Source organism: Nyctereutes procyonoides, unplaced genomic scaffold (genome assembly GCF_905146905.1).
Source record: "Nyctereutes procyonoides isolate TBG_1078 unplaced genomic scaffold, NYPRO_anot_genome, whole genome shotgun sequence".
Taxonomy (NCBI): domain Eukaryota; kingdom Metazoa; phylum Chordata; class Mammalia; order Carnivora; family Canidae; genus Nyctereutes; species Nyctereutes procyonoides.
This window is the reverse complement of record NW_026575142.1, coordinates 12,327,016-12,347,042: the sequence shown is the minus strand read 5'-3', so window position 1 is coordinate 12,347,042 and position 20,027 is coordinate 12,327,016. Positions and strand designations below refer to the sequence as shown.

Sequence of the window (20,027 nt, the reverse complement as noted above, 5' to 3'; positions counted from 1 at the left end):
ATCATGAGACACTCATAGGAGATCTGTTCTACTAGCCTCAGGAAAGACAGGACAAGTCAAGGGGGTAGGGATGGAAGGATGGAAGGATACACCAGAAGAAACACTCAGTATATTCAGTATACTTAATAAGATAAAGGTAATGTATATAAAAGATATCTAAGAGCAAGGTGGATCAATAGGAAGTTCCAGCCCTTTTTCCTCCACAGAACCATTGAATTAAAGACACATGGAATAGAATTCTTTTATGAAAACTCCAGAACCCATTTAAGAAACTGCAGTACCACCAGGCAAGCACAAAGCCTCACTGGAACAGATAAGAAGGGCTATTTCATTTTATCTATGACTGCCCTCCCCCCCAAGACAACATAGTTCAGTTTGGCTTGTGGCTTCTCCCCTAAGGGTGGGAGGAGGAAAAAGAGTGGAACATGTGTCCAACATTCTGGCATTTTGGAGGGCTGCCTGAGGGACTGGTTACTAAGCTCACCTGATTCGGAATGCTAAGGTAATTGGCATAGTTTGGATGCCCAGGGGATTCTGAAGGCAAGGGAAAATGGGAGCAGCTTGCTGTAGCATCAGACAGCCTGCCGTTGTCACAGATGGGCTGGCATGGCTTGGTGCAATTGGGAGAAGGTGCCCAACTTGTTGCTTCTCCCTTGGGAGGGAGGGAGGGGGGTGGGGCATATATCTAACGTTCTGGCTTTTCAGGGAGTTTCCCAAGGGAATGGTATTTGTCTTGCCTGGTTTGGGAAGCTTGCAGGAAGCTAGTATACTTCAGATGCCTGGAGGCTAATGAGAACAGGAGAAACAGGGCAGCTTGCTCCTGTAGCACCCAAGACCCTGCGGTACCATAGACAGATACCAGCTGGTACAAAAGATTACAAGATCCTGAAAAAGAAACTGGCAAACCTCTTTAATTGAGAAATCATGTACATATAGCTCTGAGAAGTCACACTTCCCAAGAGGTGTCAGAGGCCTCCAAAATCTATACCTGTGCTGATCAGTGAAGGTCTTCTTTCATATGAAGCCTGTCTGTGAAGATCAGAAGTGGCTATATTTACAAATGCAAAAAAACTCAGGGAAAAAACCCACATGAAGAACCTGGTAAACATGTTCCAATCAATGAAACAAAATAAATTCCCAGAAACCAACCCCAAAGAAACACAGATCTGTTAATTACACAACAAAGAATTAAAAATAATTTTCTTAAAGAAGCTCAATGATCTAAAGGGAGCATGACAATTAAATTAAATAAAGTCAGGAAAATGATGCATGAACAAGATGAGAATATCAATAGGAGAGACATAAACCTTTTAAAGAGAACCAAACAGAAATTCTGGAGCTACAGAATAATTATAAAAATTTGGTCAACTAATATTCAACAAGGGATCCATGAATAATCAATCGGGGAAAGGGCAGTCTCTGTAACAAAAATGATGCTGAGAAAACTGAAGAAATACATACAGAACAATGAGATTAGACCTCTAATTCACATGACTAACAAAAATTAACTCAAAATGGACCAGAGACTTAAACATAAAAACTGATACTATAAACTTCTAGGAAAAAAACATAGGGAAGAAGCTCATTGATATTGGTCTTGGCAATGACTTTTTGGACATGACACCAAATGCCTAAACCACCAAAGCAAAACAAAAGGGACTACATCAATTTCAAAAGCTTTATACAGCAAAAGAAATAATTAACAAAATGAAAAGACAACCTACAGAACAGGAGAAAATTTCTGCAAACCACCTACTGAATAAGGGGTTAATATTCAAAATATATAAAGAATTCATAAAACTTAACAACAACAAATCCCCACAAAACCCAAATAATACAACTTAAAAATGGGCAGAAGAACTAAACTAATTTTTCCAAAGAGGACATGAAAATGGCCAATAGGCAGATGAAAAGATGTTCAATATCACTAACCATCAAAGAAATGCAAATAAAAAACCACACCTTGTAGGATGGCTGCTATCAAGAAGACAAGACCAAGTGCTGGCAAGAATGTGGGGACAATGTAAATTGGTCCAACCACTATAAAAACATGGAGGGTCCTCAAAATTAAAAATAGAGGGGCACCTGGGTGGCTGTTTCTCCCTCTACCTATGTCTCACCTCTCTGTGTCTCTCACGAATAAATAAAATCTGTTTTTAAAAATTAAAAATAGATCTACTGTACAATGCAGCAATTCTACTTCATGATATATACCCCAAAGAAATGAAAACAGGATCTTAATGAGATATATGCACTTTCACATTGATCACATTATTCACAATAGCCAAAATACAGAAACAACCCAAATATCCATCAATGGATACATGGATAAGAAAGATGTGGTACATATACACAGTAGAATATTATCCAGCCACGATAAAGAAGAATACCCTGCCATTTGTGACAACCTGGATAAACCTTGAGCACATTGCACTAAGTGAGATAAGTTAGAGAGACAAATGTTGTATGATATCACCTACATATGGAATCTAAAAAATTCAAACCTGTAAAAACATAGTCAAATAGTGGTTACCAAGGGATAAAGAGCAGGGGATAAGACCCACAGTGTCTAAAGGTACAAATCTGTAATGAGGGCAGCCCAGGTGGCTCAGTGGTTTAGCCCCACCTTCAGCCCAGGGCCTGATCCTGGAGACTGGGGATCAAGTCCCATGTCAGGCTCCCTGCATGGAGCCTGCTTCTCCCTCTGACTGTCTCTGCCTCTCTCTCTGTGTCTCTCATGAATAAATAATAAAATAAAATCTTAAAAAAAAAACCCACAAATCTGTAATGAGTACTAAATAAAGCCATAGAGATCTACTGTGCTGTACTGTACTGATATAATGTGATAAATATCACTACCATGGCAATTATATCACAATATATAAATGTATCAAAATAATACACTTCAAATTTATACATTACATGTCAAATTTATTCGATTTCAAAAAAGGTTCAGCATCAGATTTGAATAAGCAAAAGAATCAGTAAAATTGAAGACAAGTCATTTGAAATTACTGAAACATGAACAAAGAGACAAAAAGAATGAAGTAAAGCTCCTAAGAGACTAATGGTAGATCATCAAATGGACCACTAAATACATTACAGAAATCAGAAGAGAAAGGGACACAGAACTTATTTGAATAAACGACTGAAAATGTTCCATATCAGAGAAAGGAAATGAACACTCAAATTCAAGGAATTCAAAGACCTCCAACCAGGATGAACCTAAAAGAGGTTCATACCAAGATACATCATAATCAAAGTGCCAAAAGTCAAAGACAAAGACAGAATATTAAGAGCAGCATAAGAAAAACAGCTCATCATGTACAGGAGAGCTTCCATGATACTCTCAGTGGCTTTCTCAGAGAAACTTTACAGGTCAGTGAGAATGGGGTGATATATTCAAATCGCTGAAAGAAAAAAAAATACTGCCACTGAGAATACTACTTCTGGTAAAATTGTCCTTCAAAAATGAAGGAGAAATAAATACTTTCCCAGATAAACAAAAGCTGAAGGAGTTCACAATCACTAGACCTGCTTTATAATAAATGTTAAAGACCTCAAGTTCAAACTAAAGGACACCAGACAGCAACATGAAAGCATATGAAAATATGAAGCTTGCTGTAAATGTAACTATACAAATACAGAATGCTGTAATACTGTAACAGTGATGCATAAAGCACTATTAATTTTGATATGAATTTAAAAGACAAAAGCATAAAAATAATTATAACACTATGTTAACAGACACAATATGTAAAGATATAGTTTGTGAAATCAGTAACATAAATGGAGGTGATGAGATATAAAAGAGCTTTTGCATACACCTGAAGTTAAGTTTTATCAGCCTTATAAGATGTGTCATATAAGCCTCATGGTAACCACAAATACCAAAACACACAGAAGAAAATGAAAAAGGAACCAAAGCATATCTGACCAAAAACATTAATGAAACATGAAGGAAGGCAGCAAGAGAGAAAAACAGAAACAAAATAGTTGTAAGAGAAAACAATTAACAATGTGGCAAGAGTAAGTTCTTCCCAATCAGTAATTGCTTGAAATGTAAATGGGTTGAACTCCCCAATCAAAAGATAATGAGTGCCTATAAAAAGCATACATGGGCAGTCCGGGTGGCTCAGCTGTTTAGCGCCGCCTTCAGCCCAGGGCGTGATCCTGGAGACCCAGATCGAGTCCCACCTCTGGCTCCCTGTAGGGAGCCTGCTTCTCCCTCTGCCTGTGTCTCTGCCTCTCTTGCCCGCTCTCTCTCTCTCTCTCTCTCTCTCTCTCTCTCTCTCGCTCTCTCTCTCTGTGTGTCTCTCATGAATAAATAAATAAAATCTTTTTTTTAAAAGTATATATGTTCCTAACACAAGGGCACCCAAATGTATGAAGCAAACATTCACAGAATTGAAGGGAGAAATAAACAGTAACACTGTGTTAGTAAAAGATTTCAATAATGGACAGAACAACCAGACAGTAATAAGGCAAGGGAGGACCTGAACAGCACTACAGACTGACAGGACCTAACACACACACAGAACACCTACTCAACAAAAGCAGAATACATGTTCTTCTCAAGCACACAGAGAATATTCTCCAGGATATATTACATGCTAGTGCACAAAAGAAATCTTGACAAATTTAAGAAGATGGAATCATGCTAAGTATTTTTTCCAATCACAATGGAATGAAACTACAAGTCAACAGCAGTAGGAAAATAGGACAATTCACAAGTATTTGGAAATGGAACAACATACAAATAACCAATGGGTCAAAGAAGAAATCACAAGGGAAATCAGAAAATATTTTGAGACAAATAACAACTAAAACACCAAGTACTAAGAGGAAAGTTTATAGTAGAAGACACCGAAATTAAAAAAGAAATCAACAACCTGGCTTTACATCTCAAAGAATTAGGAAAAAAAAAACTAAATTCAAAGTTAATAAAAGGAAGGAACTAAAGACCAGAACAAAGATTAAAATAAAGAAGTAAAAATGACTGAAAATCAATGAAATTAAATGTCAGTTTGTCAAAAAATATCAACAAAATAAATAAGCACTTAGTCACACTAAAGAGAGACATACAGGCAAATGCAAGAGAATAAAGAGCCCAGAAATAAACCCTCATCTATGTCAAACAATCTTTGTCAAACAATGGGGCAAAGATAGTCTTTTCAACAAATAAATGGTGCTGGGAAAACTGGATATCCACATGCAAAAGAATGAAAATGAACCTTATCTTATACCGTATACCCAAAATGGATTAAAGACCTAAATGTAAGACCTGAAACTATATAGCCTCTATAAGAAAACATAGGGGAAAGCTTCATGACAGTGGAACAGGCCACAATTTCTCACCTTTAACATCAAAAGTAACAAAAACAAAAATAAACAAAGGGGACTACATCAAACTTAAAAACTTCTGCACAGAAAAGGAAGCAATCAATTGAGTGAAAAGGTAGCCTTAGGAGAAAAATACTTGCAAACTGCATATCAAATAAGGGGTTAATATCCAGAATATAAAAAGAACCCATGCAGTGTAATTTTAAAATGACCTGATTAAACAAAGGACTTGAACAGTTTTCCAAGGAAGATAAACAAATAGCCAACAAGCATATGAAAAGATGTTCAACTTTACTAATCAGAGAGAGACACAAATCAAAAACACAATGAGATATCACCTTATACCTGTTAGGATGGCACTATCAATAAAACAAAATGACAAGGGTTGGTGAGTATGTGGATAAATTGGAACCCTTGAGCAATGTTGGTAGGATTGTAAATGATGCAACCACTATGGAAAATGGTATGGAGTTCCTCAAGAAATTAAAAATAGAACTACCACATGACCTAGCAATCCCACTTTTGGGTATATGTCCAAAAGAACTAAAAACAGACTTCCAAGAGATATTTGCACATCCATGAACACTACAGCATTATTCACAATAGGCAAGCTGTGAAAGCAACTTCAATGTCCATCAAAGGATGGAAGGATTAAAAAAAAAAATCTGAGCCAAATACAAAAAGGCAAATGCTGCACAATTCTACTTACATGAGTTAACTAAAGTAAGCAAACTCAGAGAAACAGGAGATTGGTGGTTGCCAGCAGCTGGGGGGTGGCAAATAGCGGGGTGGGGAGAGTCATCCTTAAATGGGTAGAGTTTTGTCATGCAATATGAAAGAGTTCTAGAAATCTGATAAACAAGAAGATACACAAAGTAAGCAATTACTTAATCAACACTGGAAAGTTAAGAGAGTTAAAAAAAATACACGTATGTGTACATACAAGTAGTTCAGGAAAATGTGGTGTAGGTTAGGAATACCAAAAAGACAACCCACTGAGACAAAATCATTCATTGATTCATTCATTTTTGCATGCCCACCCCAGTAGGGTATAAAGAACCCGGTTTATATTCCTGAGATAGAACTGGATACTGCTATGTAACTCATTAACTTCCCTCTATATTAACAAAAATTAAGTTGGTAAAAGAAAAAACCATACACCCCTTTCCTTCACATCTTCATCTGTGTCCTCTTCCTTCTTCCCAATCCTAAGTACATACTTGATTTCATCTGTTTTCAAGACATATTGTCACCTACTTAACATCTCTTTCTAAACTTTGTTGGAAAGTGTCATTTGGCTGGCACAGGGACTGCAGTTTAAGTAAGTGGAGAAATTTAATATATATCTGCTTTTAACATCACTGTACTTAATTCTGCTCATCAATAAATCTTTAAAACTTGTATTTGTTGGTCAACTGTCAGGCTCAACTAGTTATAGTTTAATGTATATCATCTACCATATATAATATCTAATGGTATAAATCATATTTTATCTACATTATGTCACATCAACATTCAAATCACAGATATACTTTAGTAAAATGATTTATAAATAAATATGAAAATATAGAAGAGGGAAGAGAAAAGCAAAGAAAGATATTTTCTTTTCCCATTTTCCATTGATATAATCTGGCAAATTCTAAAATTGGTATGTTATGAAATTCTGAAATCTGTGTTTTGGCAAAATCTGACTACAAAAAGTTGGATAATTATTTGGAACTTTGTGCTTAATTCAAAGATTCTTTTTTACTCAAAATGGATGTTCCAGTTCCTGAAATCCACTGAAATTGGAGGATGGAAAGATAGCTCTTGAAATAAATACCTTAATCACTTTGTATACTCTTTGAATTATTATTCAATAAGAATTATTATTATTTTGTACTTATAATCTGCATTCATTCTTCTGTATTTTGGCAGGACGGAAGCATATTGTTGAACAACTGTCAGGATAAATGATGGAAGATCAATATCGTCTTAGGATCCTAACAAAATTATCTTTAGAGAAAGAAATCTATGTGTGGTGGGGTAAGAGTGTGTGTATGAGAGATATACATGTATCTATATCTGAATTTTTTTTCCAGACATTTCTAAGATATGTTAGTTCGATTGGTAGGAGAATAAAAAAAATTTAAAACACTCCAAAGTTCAGCTCCATAGAATAAAAAATATTCCTCCTCTCCCATACTATCCAGTGGCTATCTAGAGATGTTATTTACTTCTATTTTGGAAAGAAAAAAACCCACATAACTTGATAAAACACACACACACACACACACACACACACACAAATAACTACAGTGGAACTGAAAGCTTACTAGACGAGATAGCTTGGGCAACCTAGAGAGAACAGGCTCCTCTGAACTGATGACAAACTATTCTCTTCTGAGACTATCAATAAAAGGAGATGTGTGGCGGAAAGGGCAGGGGGGAGGGGCAGAAGGAAAGGAAATCCAGCTTTTACTATTTCTCAAAATGAACAACCTGCCTCTAAATAAGATACAATCTGACAAAAACTCATCTTACCCGTCTGCATCAGAGACAGATGGTCTTTCAATATCTTCCACCATAATAGGCCCTTTTGCCCATCAGGTGTGAACCTAGCTCCCTAAACTGCAGACCACATTTCTCAGCTTCTTTTGCCTTGCTTTTAGGAGCAGCCAATGAGAATTAACTGGAAGTGGTATGAATCTTAACCACTTCTGCTTTATCAGCTGGAATGTGGATATAAAGTCTGGTGTCACCATGAGATAAACTTGGAAGCCACATACAGGAAAGCAACAGGAGGATAGAACTAGTCTGGATCTCTTACCTTGTTAAAAAAGGCTACACTAGCCTCAAAAGATTTCTTGAATGCAGGAGAAAAATTAGAATATAGAATACATTCTATTTTTGAATAAGGAAGTGTAACTTCTTATTCAGTTACTTATACTCAAACCTGATCCCAATTCTCATTCCTCACTGTACAGATAGTCTATGTTTATTTCTGTTATTTGGTGATCCTCTCATTTGAGGTCCTGTTTTCCAGAGCATACTTTTTTTTTTTTAAAGATTTTATTTATTTATTCATGAGAGACACAGAGAGAAAGTGTGTGAGAGGGGCAGAGACACAGGCAGAGGGAGAAGCAGGCTCCAGTCCCATGTGGGACTCAATCCCAGGACCCCAGGATCACACCCTGGGCTGAAGGCAGCACTAAACCACTGGGCCACCTGGGCTGCCCCTCCAGAGTATACATTTTTTTAAAAAAATTCATTCTATGAACTCATACTATGAAGAGCTAAAATAACATGCAAACAGCAAGTCCTTAAAATATTTTCCACTACCTGGATACTACCACCCCAAAATATGCTTTCGTTTATCTGTTATAATAATATGGTAAAAATCAACAGTATCATAATTTATTTTGCTGGGGATTGAACTTACTTATTCAATGCCCAAAAAGTTCCAGAGAAGTCACAGGTTTAAGCTTCTTGGCTTGCCAGTGGGAGAGGCTCCTCTGCCTCATAGGCTCCCCTACTGTGGTTGCCACCTTTCTCTTTCCTTCTAAATGTGCATTTTAAGCTGGTAGGATCTTTTGGCAGGGAGGGCTTGAACTCATAACCTTGAGATCAAGACCTGAGCTGAGATCAAGAGTCAGGTGCTTAACCAACTGTGCCACCCTGGTGCCCTGGATCTTTCTGAAAGAAAAAGTGTTATAGGAGGCCAACAATAGAAAAAAATTGGTAACTAAAAAGGTAGACCCACAGGAGAGAAAAGACATGATACATACAAATTAGACAAATTTGAGTCATGGTATGAATAAGTTTTCAGATCACTGATAATTGGTTTTAAAATCACTGATAAGGGGCAGCCCGGGTGGCTCGGCGGTTTAGCGCCGCCTTCAGCCCAGGGCGCGTGATCCTGGGGTCCTGGGATTGAATCCCACATGGGGCTCCCTGCATGGAGCCTGCTTTTCCCTCCGCTTCTCCCTCTCTGCCTCTCTCTCTGTCTCTCATGAATAAATAAATAAAATCTATAAAATAAAATAAACTGATAAATAGAAATTATATTTGAACAACAAAAGCAAAGTGAAAGTAAAAGTATTAACATCCTATAAATATCTTCTAGTGGCCATGACCCAATGTATGTATCAACTACAGAATGCATAAGGAGGTCAAAAATTTGCCAAATGTAGTAGACACAGAGAATAGTCTACACAGGGTCCAGCAATATAGCTCACTGGCCAAATCCAGGCAACTATCTGTTTTCGTATGGCTAATTAAATGATTACATTTTAAGGGGCTATATAACTACCTACATAACAAAATACTCTCACTGGCCTGCAAAGCCCTTAATATTTACTACTGGATCTTTTACAGAAAAAAGATTACCAATACTTGGTCTACGTGACTGATTACATCTCCCTAAGATTTAAGGAAAGGAAAAAAAAATTCAATTTTGAAAAGCTTATGAAGGTCCACAGTACTACTGTCAGTATGATGTTAAGAATAACCTCCACAGGGCACCCCCGGTGGCGCAGCGGTTTAGCGCCGCCTGCAGCCCGGGGTCTGATCCTGGAGACCCAAGATCGAGTCCCGCGGCCGGCTCCCTGCATGGAGCCCGCTTCTCCCTCTGCCTGTGTCTCTGTGTCTCTGCCTCTCAGTCTCTCTCTCTCACTCTCTGAATAAATAAATTAAAAAAAAATACTTATTTAAAAAAAAAAAAGAATAACTCCCACAGGGGCACCTGGGTGGCTTGGTTAAGCATCCCACATGATATTTTGGCTCAGGTCATGATATCAAGGGTTGTGGGATAGAGCCCCGCATTGGGGCTCCATGCTTGGTGGGGAGTCTGCTGGAGTTTCTCTCACCCTCTCCCACTCTCCTCACTTGCATGCTTTCTTTCTCAGGTAAATAATAAATAAGTCTTGAAAAAAAAATAATCTCCACAGTTGGTAAAGAAAGGACTCCTTAGAATTTGAACCACTGATTAGCAATTAGCAAATACATTTACTTAGAATTATGTCTTTTATGGTATTCTGTGACATATTAATAAGTGCTATTTGTGGTAAACATTAGGAAAATACTTACAGAACGTTGAAACAATTATTGTTTTGTAGGTGTATATGTGTGTTCATTTTGCTTTACTGTAAGACTTCTCAGAGCCTTAAAAATATCTCCTAGACAGGGAAATAGCATATACCAGTTCCCAAATTTATCTTACCTTACTTCTCTGACATCTATTAATATCTTGAAGAAAGTACAGATGGAATACAGTTTAGGAAATATTTACCTCATATGATGCCAAAATAAATTAGTGGGAGATTAAAAAGTTAAATGTGTAAGATACATCATAAAACCCAGAAGAGAACCTAAAATTTAGCTCTGAAATCTCTTACGGAGTTAGTACTCTCTCAGCTAAGGGAAAATGGAGACAGTCATTAAGAAAAAGATTCACTGATTTTATGAACGTGAAAAATTAAAATATTTTTTAGGTCAAAACCAACAAAACTAGAGAAAACATGCTCAGTAAATATAATAAATGGATGCACACATAATACATTAAGGAATTTATAGGACAATGGACATGATCAGGTCGCTAAGAAGAAATATAATCAGCTTCTGTGCCTACGCTAGTGATTCCTCCTCTGGCTGTTTTTCCTACCGAAGCCAACAAAAATTTCAAACTTCGGTCACATGACAGCCTGGCTTAAAACTTGGCCCAGTTGCCCATGGCTCTTAGGATGAAGAGCAAACTCCTTTAACATGGCGGACAGGAAGCCTCACGCCTTCACTCTCCAGCTTCCTGTCCGCCCCTCAGGCACAGAGCCACCACACAGGACGCTCTTTCTGTCCAGTCATTCTCTCCCCACCCTCCCATTCTTTTATCTTAGTTCACTTGCATGCAGCCTTTAGTTCTCATGTCGGACTTCACCTTCTCAGAAGAGCCTTCTTCGACTCTAATTCTGTGGTCTTAGATCAGATTCTCCTTAAAATAGTCTTAGCACCTCACACTTTCCCTCCATAGGGCTCACTTCCAGTTTTAACTGTACGTGTTGGGACAACTGCGTTAAATTTGAACCATCTCACTACCTGGTAAACCCCACAAGGCCAGGGATCTTGACTGTCTTGTTCATCCTTGTATCCCCAGCACCCAGGAGAATATCTTCAGGTCAACATTTAAAAAACAACAACAACAAAGGAACAATAAAAAATAATTCAAAAAAAGATAAAAATACTATTTATTTTTGGGACAGTGAGACTATAGGTAATATTTTTCTTGTCTTACTTTTCTGCATTTTACATATTTTCTATAGTGCACATTAACAAAAAAAAGGTTTATGATGGACTCACATTTAAATAAGTATAGTAAGTGAAAATCAGGGTTTTAAAAAATTGAAGGAGGTGAAACTTGACCTTATGAAGAATTAATTCAAATAGAAAACACATTTTATTGACAAGGAAAATGTTCCTGATGTACAGCTAACTGAAAAAATATACCATAAAATAGTATACCTGATTGAAACCATTTTATGGTTATGTAAGCCATATAACCATCCTATGATGGTTCTATGATTTATGAAACCCTAGCAAGTGCTAGAATTTCATAAACTACAACCTTTAATTGTGATTATCTCTGGGTAGTGAAATTAAAAGTTTATTTTTTGTTTTTCTATGTTTTTAAATGTTTTCTGTATACATAATAGGAAAAAACTCATCTCTTTAAACAGCTGCTTCTACATTTACAATATGGTTCAATTTGCAGCCCATTTTTAGGAATATATCTACTTTTTTCAAGTAGGGAATGCCTTATGCTATCTACTTCTTACTGTGTTGTATCAATTATTTTCTATAGTTTGTTTTATTAAAGCGTACTTGACTTGAAGGTATTTCATATAAACTGAATCATTATACCAATATTTTTTAAAAGCTCATGGCACTAATAACATGGTTAAGTGATTACATATTTAAGTAAATTATGCTAGCCTTTTTTTTAAAGATTTATTTTTATTTATTTATGATAGAGAGAGAGAGAGAGGCAAAGATACAGGCAGAGGGAGAAGCAGGCTCAATGCCGGGAGCCCGACGTGGGACTCGATCCCGGGACTCCAGGATCACGCCCTGCGCCAAAGGCAGGCGCGAAACCGCTGAGCCACCCAGGGATCCCCTATGATAGCCTTTTTATCAATTATCAATTTTCTGATATTGCAAGGCTTCTAGATTCTATTGTTGTCATGTGAGTTACCACCTACCCTTACATCCAGACAACTTCCCCAAAAGTGATCATAATCTTAACTAAAAGAAGCAGAAAAACATTTTTGAAAAATTATTCTGTAGAACATTATTTTCCACTTATTCCAAATAGCACAAGGTTTGCAGGAAATGAAATGAAACCATGGTAACCAACTAAACCTATCATGAGCTATCAGATCAAAAGAACTCATAGTACATTACACGTCAACGCCTACCAGCAGCATAATCTTTCTCCAGTTCTTTTTGATTCTTCTTCCTATACATGAAAAAAGCTTTCAACCAATTTTTATCTTTTAAAAATATGAAAACCCCTTATCAGTATGTACTGTAATTCTCTGACTTTACCCAGGAACTCTAGCTGATTTTACCTTTAAGAGTCAACCCAATGCTCTGAGATTCAATTAAGAATTACTGTTTTTTTTCCAATCATTAGCAAATTACATTTTTTACTTCAATGATTTTTTATCATTTTTTAAATACAGTAACAATAGTTTCTTCACATTAAATCTTCAGCACTATACATATAAAAAACACATTCTCATAGGAATTTCTTCCTTAATAGAAGATTGCCAGCTTTCCAAACTCAAAGCCACAAAAAATTAAATCACAACTGCACCTGATACAGAAGAGCCCCATTTTGTCATCTTCCATCCATCACGAATCATCAAACACCATCATAGGAACTGAAGCTAAATTCACAGAATCTAGCTCAACATTCTTAAACTACCAACCATCAAAACAAACAAGGTATTGATGGCTATTGTTAGGCATTGGCTATTTATTACTTAACTATTTTGCCAGACAAGAGGGCAAGTCTCTGTAAAGACTAGAGATGGGGACACCTGGGTGGCTCAGCAGTTGAGCGCCTCCCTTCGGCCCAGGGCATGATCCTAGAATTCCAGGATCAAGTCCCACACTGGGATCCTTGCATGGAGCCTGCCTATGTCTCTGCCTCTCTCTCTTGTGTCTCTCATGAATAAATGAATAAAATCTTAAAAAAAAAAAAAAAAAGACTAGAGATGACCTTTACTGCTATGGTTAGTCACTAAGAGTGATCACTTAAAATATTTTATTTTACATAAAAATATATGCATATGTAACATGCCATAAAATATAATGTATACATGCCATAAAAATATGTCTATTTTATGCATGACGAATTTCTGGAAGGACAACTAATTGAGAATGACATCATTTCTAAGGAGTGGAACTAGAAGTATGTGGTGTGAAAGTAAGGTAATTTGGCATTATATAAACTCTTTTTTTTTTAATAAACTCTCTTATTTGAAAAAAAAAATATAACCACATCCATGTGTTGGTTTCATAATTGTAATAGATGTAAATTACAGAAATGCAAATATGCTATTATTTTTATAGATGACTACTGCTGTTTTTCTTTATCCAAGCTCATTACAAAATTATTTTTATAAGCACAAGTGACCACCAAATGATTTGATAATGAAATTTTAGCTTAAATAATTAAACTTTATATATATTTGATTTTGCTTTTCTCTTTGTGTGTAGAGGGAACATGTGATGGTGAAAAGTTAACCCTTGAGGATTAGTGTAAGTAATCTTATCCTAAAATGCCTGAAACAGGGTTGATAGGCTTTATAAAAATGATAATGTGTTAACTTAAACATCTTTATTTAAAAAATCATTAATTTAAAAGCTAAGAGTTTACTTTCGTGCCAAACCCCCTGTCAACTTATAAAAAGCGCTGCATGGTTAATCATTACTTTGGATGTTGTTTTTAACAAGTTATATCCTCTATTTCTTAGCTTTTTGTTTTTTTAGCAAGTTAGGCCTTGTTTTCCTTATCTGTAAAATGCAGAAAATACAGTTATTACCACATGGGCTTATTTTGAAGATAAAACTGGGTTCTCCAAACTGTATGCCCTGAATGGAGGTTGCAGGTTAAAAGATATCAAAAATGTCTAGTACTATTAGAGACTGGGAAGGTATGATGCAGCTGAAGTCCTTGGGCTGGTTACATCAGCCCACATTAACGTAAATATGGTACATTTACCTTAGCGTGCCATATAGAACATCACAATTTTCAATGGGTGCCAAAATATGAAAAAGTATCAGAAAATACTGAAAGATAATGCACATAAAGTATTTACCATAGTGCCTGCCTGACTCAGGAAATATTCAGTAAATGTTAACTCTTATATTTATAAAACCGTTAAGTCCATCAATAAGACACTTATATATGCCAAGTCATTCATAGGAAAGGAGGCATGTTAGCAACACATTCTGGGGCAGTATCTGGTTACCAAGGAACAGATCTTAAATTGAGAACCAGGTAGGTTTTCTTCTGTACCTTAAAGTAGATACATAAGTCAGATTCCAGTTTCCCTTTACAAAGCAGATGATCAGAGTCAGTTACCTCTCTCGTATCAAAGTTCCTGTCAACAAGCCCCAAAATATACTTGAAATTCAACTCCACCCTCAATGAAATGCTCAGGGGAATTTGCCTTATGTTGTGCCTCAAGAACACAAAGACCAAAAATATCTTGAAATCAGCTTTTTTGATTTCTCTACCTTCTGTTTTAAATCCACTGCAATGTATGCATAACTTTAACGATGAAACTGAAGCTTAAACAGACAGTATACTAGTGAATAAAAACCATATTGAGCATAAAAAAAACATGACAAATGAAGTACCATTCCAGAGTAAGGTTAAGGTGCACATCAAAACCACAATGCAGTACCACCTTCCACCATGAGGATGTCATATCTACTGTTTAAGTCAAAGACATCCTAACAAGTGTTGGCAAGGAATGAAGAAATTGGAACCCTCATATATCACAGGTGGGATTATAAAATTCTAAAATCATTTTGGAGAAAAATTTAGCAGTTCCTCAAAATGTTAAACATAGAGCCACAATATGATCTAGCAATTTCACTCCTAGGTATCGACTCAAGAGAAATGAAAACGTATGTCTACACAAAAACTTGTACACAACATTATTCATACTCACATATTTATAGCAATGTTATTCATAATAGCCCCAAAGTGGAAACAACTCAAATGTTCATCAACTGATGAGTGGAGAAACAAAATGTAGTCTATATCCATACATCGGAATATTATTCAAATGTTATACATTAATAAAAAGGAATACTATAGTGATATATGTGACAACACAGATGAACCCTGAAAACACACTAAGGAAAAGAAGTCAGTCACAAAAAACCCACATATTATATGTGATTCCATTTATATGAAATGTCCAGGATATATAAATCTATAGAGACAAAAGTAGGCCAATGGTGAGAAGTGACTGCAAATGGGTATGGAGTTTCTTTTTAAAGAAATGGGTATGAATTAAATGTTCTAAAACTGACTACATAATTTTGTGAATGCATCAAAACCTATTGAATTGTACACTTTAAATGGGTGAATTCCTATGTTAATTACAATTTTAAAAACCTTTCTTTAAAGAGTAAGATACAATAACATGGGAAAGTCAAGACTTGTGAATAAAGTTAAAGGGGGGGAGTTGCAATTTTGTAATATATAGAAGCTAAGTGGTTGATATAGGTAGAAGTTTCAGAATACTCTTTGGACAGGAGGTAAATCTTTTTTCAGGCCAGGAAAAAAAAATTTAAAAACCCAGAAAATGGGAATAAAACAAATCAGTCAATTAACCCTTAACTTTTTTTTCTCTAATATTTTAGCAAAAGTCTTTTAGGATCATTTATCAAAAAGGCATGTGAAAAAGAGAAAAAAAGAAAGTGGGGAGGGTATCTATCTGAACTCACCAAATAAAAGAAACCTGGTAGATTTTTTTTCTTGTTCACCCCACCCCAGCTGCCAGCATTTAATTCTAATTTGTTGACTGAAAATGAGAAATATATCACAGGCTCTTCATACTCAACCTACATATTTAAAATTTCCTCTCCCTGTAGACAGATCACTTGAAAAGCCATTAATCAGAGTGCTTGGTGAACATGAAGTCCAGAACAATAGAATGTGAGTAAATCAAATTGTTTAATGGAAAATCTCTCAAAGTATGCTCCACAGAGGGATTTCATGAAAAGGGTCTCAGAATCCATTGAGTTTGGGAAATGCAGTAGAGTCTTTAAACAATACTCACAGACTCTGACAACCAAAGTTGGAAAGAACTGATTATATTTAATAGTGGGACACTCATGTGGTTCCTCAAATTCACCTCTATACTAGAGATAGTGCTACCAAATGTTGGCCAAGATTCCCCTGTTCCATAGACCCTGGACTCTAGAACACTGTCTTCTGTGACTTCCGTTCTATTGCTCCCAACACTGACCAATTCTTCTCCTAATCAACTATTAAAATAAATTGATACATTGCATTTAGAATTAAATCTTCAGAGATTTGGGAGTTATTATTTTCCATTTTTTTATTACCTTCCATTTTGACCCAAGGTTGCAAGTAGCATCTTTGATTCTTCCCAAAATAAAAATCACATTATTGTATTTTTTGTGTGTGACTATAAAAATGATACACATGCATTGTAAAGAAATACCAGGCAACTCAGATTCTTTTAGACTTCTCTCTGCATATATATATATATATATATACACACACACACACACCAAACAGATACATAATTTTACCTAAGTAGCATAATACCATATACTGTCCTATATAATGAATTTTATTTTTCAGACTGTCATAGACCAATACATATTTCAAAATTTATTGAATAAGAAATAAGATATACATATTTTTTAATTAAAAAAATTTATTTAAGTAATCTCTATACCCAACATGGGGCTCAAACTCATGACCCCAAGATCAAGAGCTGCATGCTCTTTGAATTAAGTCAGCCAGGTGCCCCAATAGGATATATATTTTTTAAAATATATAATAAATATGTTCAAACATATTAACAATATGCTTTCTCAGTTTTTAAATTCTCGTTTGTTCTTCATTATCTAAAATTTTCCAAAAACTCTTATCTTAGTGGTCAGCTCAAAACTAACAGGAAAGTGCCAAACAATGTGGGTATAAAGCATTCTCTGGAATATCCAGATACAGAATTTAGGGATTATCAAGACTCTTGCACATACATCATCTTGCTCTTCTTCCAATTTAGAGAAGCTAAAATGAGTCAGACTCAAAAGAAATGTCTTTGGTGTTGCCAAATCTGTAGCTAACATTTCTCCTCAACAGGAGCCCTTCAAAATCCATTAAGATATCTAGAAACCCTTTTAAACATTATTTTTCTGTAGCCAAATTAATTACCTAAATAATTCTGGTAAAACTTAGCTCCCACTATCCTTTCCACTAATTATTCTTACTGCTTTCCCACAATGATCCTTCCAAATTACAAACATAACCATCACCTTCTATTAAAAGTCTTCAGTGACTCCCATTCTCTATAGATAAAATCCAAATTCTTAAGGATGAAATACCAGGCTTCCCTGGCACACTTACTGCTAAAACTTCCTGCACCCCCAAACCCCAGCAGCCTGCCATACACCAAATGTTCCATGCTGTTCTATATATTCCCTCCTTGGCTGTTTCTTACCTAAATGCTTGTTTTTCATCACATCCTATTATTCTACCTGGCAAACCTCTAGTCTACCTTTAAACGTCGTCTTTCTTGACCCATGTAGATAGTACCAACAGGATATAGAAGCTCAATAAATGCTACTATTTTTGATGAGGCAGTTGACTGAGGGATTATTTTAATTACCCAATTTAACAGTGAAAACCAAGCTCCTGTCTCCAAACAAAAGGCCTTGACACATTTATGACACACCAGGAATAAATATTTTAAGGTATATATTAATCAACATACAATGGGTTTCACTGTGCTAAAACTATTAACATAATCAGGTTTCCCAATCACCTTTAAAATACTGAATTAGGGAGCCTGGGTGGCTCAGTGGTTTAGCACTGCCTTCAGCCTGGTTTGTGATCCTGGAGACCCGGGATCGAGTCCCACATCAGGGTCCCACCATAGAGCCTGCTTCTTCCTCTGCCTGTGTCTCTGCCTCTCTCTCGCTCTATGTCTCTCATGAATACATAAATTTAAAAAAATCTTTAAAAAAATACTGAATTATTTTAAAGTCAGTTTGGAAAATATTTTAAATCAAGTTTTGAAAAACATTATAGGCAAAAGAACATCAAAACCCAGAATTTACAAAACTCTGGTGTCTCACCTCATGTAAAACTTTCTTTGGAGCTAATACCAGATTTTCTTACTATTTACCAAAGCTAAAAATTGGATATACCACTTTAATAAGAGGTTGATCAGGACTAAAAGATTTGAAGAATTATGGCAGAGATGGATCCTCACTGTAGAACAAGGAAACTACTTTGATGAATACCCATGATGTTATAGTATGTAACTGCTATCCATCTTCTCTCCTCATTCAACCTACTTTATTTATTTATTTATTTGTTTGTTTGTTTGTTTATTTATTTATTTATTTTACTTCCTTCTTTAAAACATGAAAAGAAAACCAGATTTTGTCTGGTCATCCAGACTTCCTCTCAAGCCTTATCTTCCAAAAGAAACTGAGCCCATCTCCTAGCTCTAGAAGCATGTGCCGGTTAGGCAAGCATCAGCACATGCATTTCCCCGCAGATTTTTCAACTGGCTCAGGAGTGGGAAAAGGAGTCTTGAGAAGGCCTAGTCAATTTGAAGGGAAGGATGCCTACTGCATGAGAAGGGAGGGGTTCTGCTATACTCTGTGGCTAGGCATAAACAAGGAAGCATACAACTCTGATCGCCCCTGGCAGCCACTTTTTGACTATAAGAAAAGCCAGGCTTAGACTGGAGCTGATGCTGTGAGTGGCCATGAACAGAAATAAGATAACAAGTCCTTGATAACATCGATAGAGTACTGATCATCCACGTTATTGCATTTCCGGATTTCTCATTATGTGAGGTATTTCCTTAAGAAATTTATTGTTTGAGCCAATAGAGTTTGCTTATTTTGAATGTCAGATAATCAGATAATACTTGGACCTGAGCGAGTCTCAACTGACAGAGAATTTGATTCTTAAAATGGTGCTAATTACAGATTTTTAAAAGTTCTCTTTTGCAAACTAATGGGATTACAATCCCCACTCTACATATAGTAAACCAAAGCTCAGAGAGGTTAAAAATATATAATAAGGTCAGGGAACTAGAACTCACGTTTGTCAGGCTCTAAGTTACTACAACTATTTTCAAAGTTCCAACAGTGAGAGCAGTAACTGCAATTATATTTTGTGACAGATGTTTTAAAATCTCCATTTCTTATTTCCTCTGACCTTCTTCTCTTCCAACCTGTATGTTAATCAAAAGTTTTCCTGTTTAGGTCATTAAATGTTCTTCCAAGGGCACCTAGGTGGTGCAGTCAGTTAAGCATCCGACTCTTGGTTTCAGCTAGGATCCTGATCTCAGATCAAGCCGTCCATACTCAGCAAGGAATCTTCTTGGGATTCTCCCTCTGCCCCTTCCCCTGCT

General features: G+C 36.1%; 1 protein-coding gene across 4 annotated transcripts in view; it reads right to left on the bottom strand.

Annotated features, from left to right (window-relative positions):
- Positions 1-20,027, bottom strand: part of CHN1 (chimerin 1) — a 197,423-nt gene that overhangs the window by 93,592 nt on the left and 83,804 nt on the right. The window contains exon 1 of one of the 4 annotated variants that reach the window (XM_055307692.1): positions 7,867-7,940. The exons of the other annotated variants lie outside the window; for them this stretch is intronic. Coding sequence (XP_055163667.1) covers positions 7,867-7,910 — 44 coding nt within the window. The 5' untranslated portion in view covers positions 7,911-7,940. Of the gene's footprint in view, positions 1-7,866; positions 7,941-20,027 lie in introns of those variants that run through there. 4 annotated transcript variants of the gene reach the window in all.